Below are 6,000 nucleotides of genomic sequence, written 5' to 3'. Positions count from 1 at the left end.
ACACAAACTTTAAAAAAGGTATGTTAGTCATCTAGAAATTTGCATTCCACATCCAGAAATGACATCAGATCTGCTCCATCACGTACAGTCTTTTCACGACTTGCTTTGGCATATTTAAGTTGTAAGAACTGACTGAAGTTAATACTGAAATTGCTGATAAAACTTGTGAAAGTACTGTGTGTAGCACAATATTTTTTGTGGTATTCGTGAATTCTGCACCAAAAATACATAAAAATAGCTACAGTAGAGTCTCACTGATCCAACATAAACGGGCTGGCAGAACATTGGATAAGCGAATATGTTGGATAATAAGGAGGGATTAAGGAAAAGCCTATTAAACATCAAATTAGGTAATGATTTTACAAATTAAGCACCAAAACATCATGTTATACAACAAATTTGACAGAAAAAGTAGTTCAATACGCAGTAATGCTATGTAGTAATTACTGTATTTATGAATTTAGCACCAAAATATCACAATATATTGAAAACATTGACTACAAAAATGTGTTGGATAAGCGAATGTTGGATAAGTGAAACTCTACTGTACAATGTTTTAAAAAAGTTTTTGATCACAGACCTTTGAGATTATTTAAAAGGTGTTTCTAACCTAGAATCAGCCAGATCTAGATATAAATATGTGACCCAGAAAAAGATGGATAATATACTTCATTAACATGAAATAACATATGTGTAAGATCCAAAAAAGCAGGACTAGGGGTATTGCAAGAAAAGGTATAGCAAAAAGAATCCTTTCTATAGAAGGCCTCCTTTACAAAAATTGTTTAAAATATACACACTGGTCTTTCCATAGATTATATAACAGTGTATATTACTTGCAGCATCCTAACTTATAAATAGACTTATGCTTGCTCAGTTGTAAAGCCATTTCTTGAAGATTGTGGGATTGCCAAGAGGTAAGACATATGCATATAACATGGCTTTGTTTAGAAAAAGAAATGGAGCAGAATGTAATGTATCTTCATACATACTACTTTTAAATATAAACTTGTAACTGCATTTAAACAATAATTTTAACAAGCTATATTACCTATATAACATCAACAGCTATTAAAACTGAAGTTGGTAGCTAGAAAAACATAAATATAGAGTCATATCATAATACAAATTAGGCTTTAGAAAAATTGCTTGCCTTTCATACGTTTAACAAACTAAACAAGAGTTTAAAAAAGAGAATCCTTTTTATTTCAAAGTCTGCTTCATATATTGAAGCACATATTAAAGCAACAGTACAATGTTCATAAAATATAAGTGTGATGTAGCATTTCTTACATGTCAGAATACTGATATTTGTATGTATACTAAAAATAAGAACTTTTAAATTGTACAAATAGATACATTTAAAAATGACATAGAAATAGGGCGCCTCCCACTTTAACAAGACAGCGTTTTATATCTGGCACATATTAGATTAAGATGAAAGTATAAGCAAAAAGATTTACAAGAGTCAGCAGAAACAAGTTGGATGCTCAAAGAGACATTATAATTGTACATTTTCCTGTACATACATCATATGTGTTTAAGCTGGCTGAATATTATATATTTCAAGTTTAAAAATGCACTACATAGGGAGTGTCCATAGTTTAAGGCGAAATTACAGCTCGGAACTGTTATTCTTTCTAATTTGTGGAAGCTTCTTTGACATAAAAGACTTAATTCTTCATAATACACAAAAAGATTGCCTTCAGAATTATCCATTCCATAGGTTTTTTGTATTAGAGAAGTGGTTATTTTCTTTCCCCTTTGTAGTGAAGTTGAATACTTTTGCATCAAAAGGGTACTTCACAGTATATACCACTTTTTATGTCCCTTTTATATTAAAGGACATCCTCCCATTCCCACCAAACTAGATATGAGCCTTTCACTGTTTTATTGTTTAAAAAAAGATACCTGCTTACATTTTCCTCTGATTTTTTTTTCTCAGAACATTAGACACAGTTCTTAAGGCCAAATTTGTAATGTTATTGTTAAGAATCATCTTCAAAAGTGTCTTTGGAGCCATACAAGTCTGCTAGTTTCTTAAAACGAGGTCCCCAGTTTTGTAGATAATCATAGTCCAAATCCGAATCTGTCGTTGCTGATTCTAAGGAGCTAAGTGAACCAGCCACTGAGCCTCTTCCTTCATAGCCGTAGATCTGGATAGAGTCATATGGAGGTGCTGTTGGGTCATTATCTGCCTCTTGTATCCTTGTGTTGATAAAGTCATCAACGTCAACACTGTTTGGAGCTGGCCGAAGCTCTGGCCTTGGCATGTATTGATACTCTGGCTTTATGTCTTTGCGAGGAATAAATCCATTGATGCCGTCAGGGTTTTGCAAAGTAGCAATGTCAAAAGCTTCTGTGTCTTCTTCCCCTCCGCCTTCATCATCGTACGTAATAATATTCTCTCTGACATCCTCTTCTTCAAAAACAATCAGAGGTTCTTTCTTCTGGCGCTTTAGTGTTACAAATAACACTACAATCACTGATGAAAGAAACAAGAGAGTTATTTTATTTCCTATTATTTTTTTAAAAGGGGGCACACAACGAAATATATGACTTTCTTATGATATTGCGTTAATTCTAGGTGTTGCATTCTACAAACAGAAATAGTGGGCTCCCCGGTGGCGCAGTGGATTAAACCACTGAACTACTGAACTTGCTGACCAAAAGGTTGGTGGTTCAAATCCAGTTAGCAGGATGAGCTTCCACTGTTAGGCTCAGCTTTCTAATAATAACTAAACACCATACCAATATGCACCACGATAAAGGTTCAAAGCATAGAACACAATATGTATATTAGAGCATCATATACATAATAATGTTAACAATAATACAAATAATAATACAACTGATGACCAAATTCAGTCAGCTGTAGTGGCACACAGTCGTAACTTACAGAGTATAAACATTTATAAACTGCAATCATCCAGATTTAAATGCTACACAGAGCAGTTTTCAGTACAGAACATATATAAGACATATATCAACAAGACTCCAACTAAAATTTGTTAGCAACACAATATGTGTACATTCAGTCTCTCCAAAACGGTATGTAATATGCTGTGAAACTAAATATATCTGTATACAAATCAATTGGCTCAAACCTGGCTTGGAGTCAAAACAAATCTAAGTCTCCGTAGTCTTGAAGCAGTTCTATAGGACTCCTCAGGTTGTAAATGCAGTCAATTAGCCGTAGCTTCAGTTTGTTGACAATAAATTCAGTTTTTCAGAGATAAGCTTCCAAATAGGGGAACAGATGTTGCAGTCGTTTACAGTTCCCAGCCAGGAAGCCCAGTCAAACAGATGTTATTTTAGAGTGGCTGGCTGTGAGCTGAAGTAAGCCGTTTACTACCTGGGAACCAGGACTGGTAAGGCATTTCTATCAGATGTTAATCATAGAATCACACCGGAAGACCTACAAATGCCTAGCGAAGTATTCTCTCTAGGAATCTCTATATCTCCCACATAACTCTGTCAAAAGTTGACCATAGAGTCACACTGAAATACCTAGCTCAGGGAGTCCTTAAACCAGGGGTCCCCAAACTTTTTAAGCAGAGGGCCGGTCCACAATCCTTCAGACTGTTGAGGGGCCGAATTATCATTTGAAAAAAAAATACAAACAAATTCCTAGCATACTGCACATGTCTTATTTGTAGTGCAACAACAACAACAACAACAACAAAAGAACAATACCATATTTAAAAATGAAAACAATTTTAACCAACATAAACCTATTAGGATTTCAATGGAAAGTGTGGGCCTGCTACTGGCCAATGAGATAGTCAAGTTAATTAGGATTGTTGTTGTTGTTGTGTGCCTTCAAGTCATTTCAGACTTTGGCTGAGCCTAAGTCTAAAATTAATTTTTTTATTTACTGCATTTATTTACTACATTTATATCCCACCCTTCTCACCCCGAAGAGGACTCAGAGCAGCTGTATGTACATACAATATATTATATTATTAGCATAACACAATATTAGCATTATATATTACTATATTGAACTATACCACTATACTATTATATAATATGTAATATATAACATATAATTATTATTATATGGTATTACTATTAGTTTTATATTGTATAACATAAGATTATTATCAATATTATATGTATATACAATATATTACATTATTAAAACTGATATAAAAATATTATATTATAAAACTGAGGGCGAGGGCCAGGTAAATGACCTTGGAGGGCCGCATCCGGCCCCCGGGCCTTAGTTTGGGGACCCCTGCCTTAAACTAAGGCCCGCATACCAGATGCAGCCTTCTAGGGTTATTTACCTGACCCCTGTCCTAAACTTTAGACTTAGGGTCACCCTAAGTCTGAAATGACTCAAAGGCCCACAATAACAACAATCCTAATAAACTTGATTATCTCAAAAGCCAAAATTAGGTCCATACTTCCCATTGAAATAATGGTATTTTTATGTTGGTTAAAATAGTGTGTTGTTATTTCATGTTTTGTTTTACACTACAAATAAGATCTGTGCAGTCTTCATGTTTTTTTTCTTCAAACTATAGTCTGGCCCCAAAACAGTTTGAGGGACCATGAATCTTCAGCCCTCAGCTTGAAAAGTTTGAGGATCTCTGACTTAAGAGATTACTAGAGAAATTTAACAAGACTTGTGAATAATCACACCTGCAAAAGTAAAACCTGTAATTGTGGAGGACTGACTGTATAACCATTCTTTCATGAATAAAAAAATCCCACTGCAAATACAGTGAAATCTTTGGCTTCGACTCATTTCAAACAATTGTGTTCAAAACTGCCTCAAGAATGAGTGCAAACCAAGCTCTGCTCAGACATAGAACTGTGGTGGGCAGGGATGAGAGCAACCACATTCCAAGATGGTGGAGGACATCAAAGGAATATTCAGTAAAATACCCTCATTTGGGGTGCAAGGAGACTCTCAGAACATTCACCTGATCTTTTTCCATGTTCTCACGAACACTGATTTCGTGCTGGCATCTTGTGTTAAAGTTGTGGATCGAGAACATCTCCATATTCACTGTTCACAATTTTGACACTATTGCCACAATTATAAATACCTCCTAAAATCCACCTCAAATCTAGGGAGACCCTCCAAGCAACAGATGATTAGATATGGCAGAATGTTGTTTCCAGCCTCTTCCCAGCAGAGAATGTGGCAGTGACTATCAGGATCCAGAACCATGCCATAATTCCTTGCCATACCAGAGATCTGCTAGCGGGAAGGGGCTGAAAATGTCACCCTGTTTGGCCTGTTTGCCATCACAGCCGATCTCCAATTGCTTAGTGCAGCTGCTTAGCTGTTAAGGTCATTACGGTTTTTCAGATAAGCTAAATAATAGGGTGAAAAGTTTACTTTAGAGGGGCATTTCTGCTTCTCTCCTTATGGGAAGACAAAAATGAGAATCTACCAAACACCTCACAGTATCTTTAGTATGCAGTGCAAGGATAGAGATAGACAAGGTATGGAAAATATTAGATAATCTATCGATACAAAATTGGATTAAAACAATATGGGCCATATCTTGATCTGAAAAAGTAATATACAAAGTACTATTGGAGAGAGGAGAAATAAGAATGATTTTGTTTGAGGTCATATGGAGGCAATTTATTAGGTATATGTTCCAGTGTAAAAGCAAATTTAAACCACTCTCAGATCGTGAGATTTTGGTTAAATGACATGGAAAATATATGTTATTATTAAAAGTATTAAGATAATAGAGCAGAGTGTAATTTATCAGCAAGAAGATTGACAGGGACTGAGGAAGGGAAGGTGGGTGACAGAAGGCTAAATTTTAGACTGATCTGTTACTGTAATGTGGCCTTGCATATAATGTGGAAATTTAATCTATATATATATATATAAAAGAGTGATAGAATCAGGGCACCGGACAAAACAACAAAACTACAGGCCCCCCAACCTCGCAATCTGACAACACAACCCATCATCCACGGCTCTAGGTTGATACAACAAAAAGAAAAGAAAAAAGAAGTTCT

The 6,000-nt window shown here is 35.3% G+C and overlaps 1 protein-coding gene across 1 annotated transcript in view; it reads right to left on the bottom strand.

Annotated features, from left to right (window-relative positions):
- Positions 1-1,183: 1,183 nt before the first annotated feature.
- The window catches only part of cdh11 (cadherin 11), a 117,290-nt gene continuing 112,473 nt past the window's right edge, over positions 1,184-6,000 (bottom strand). The window contains exon 13 of the mRNA XM_003222973.4: positions 1,184-2,485. Within this exon, the coding sequence (XP_003223021.2) occupies positions 1,989-2,485 (497 nt within the window). The 3' untranslated portion in view covers positions 1,184-1,988. The remainder of the gene's footprint in view (positions 2,486-6,000) is intronic.

Source organism: Anolis carolinensis, unplaced genomic scaffold (assembly GCF_035594765.1).
Source record: "Anolis carolinensis isolate JA03-04 unplaced genomic scaffold, rAnoCar3.1.pri scaffold_9, whole genome shotgun sequence".
NCBI classification, from domain to species: Eukaryota; Metazoa; Chordata; class Lepidosauria; order Squamata; family Dactyloidae; genus Anolis; species Anolis carolinensis.
This window is presented reverse-complemented; position numbering and strand designations above follow the sequence as displayed.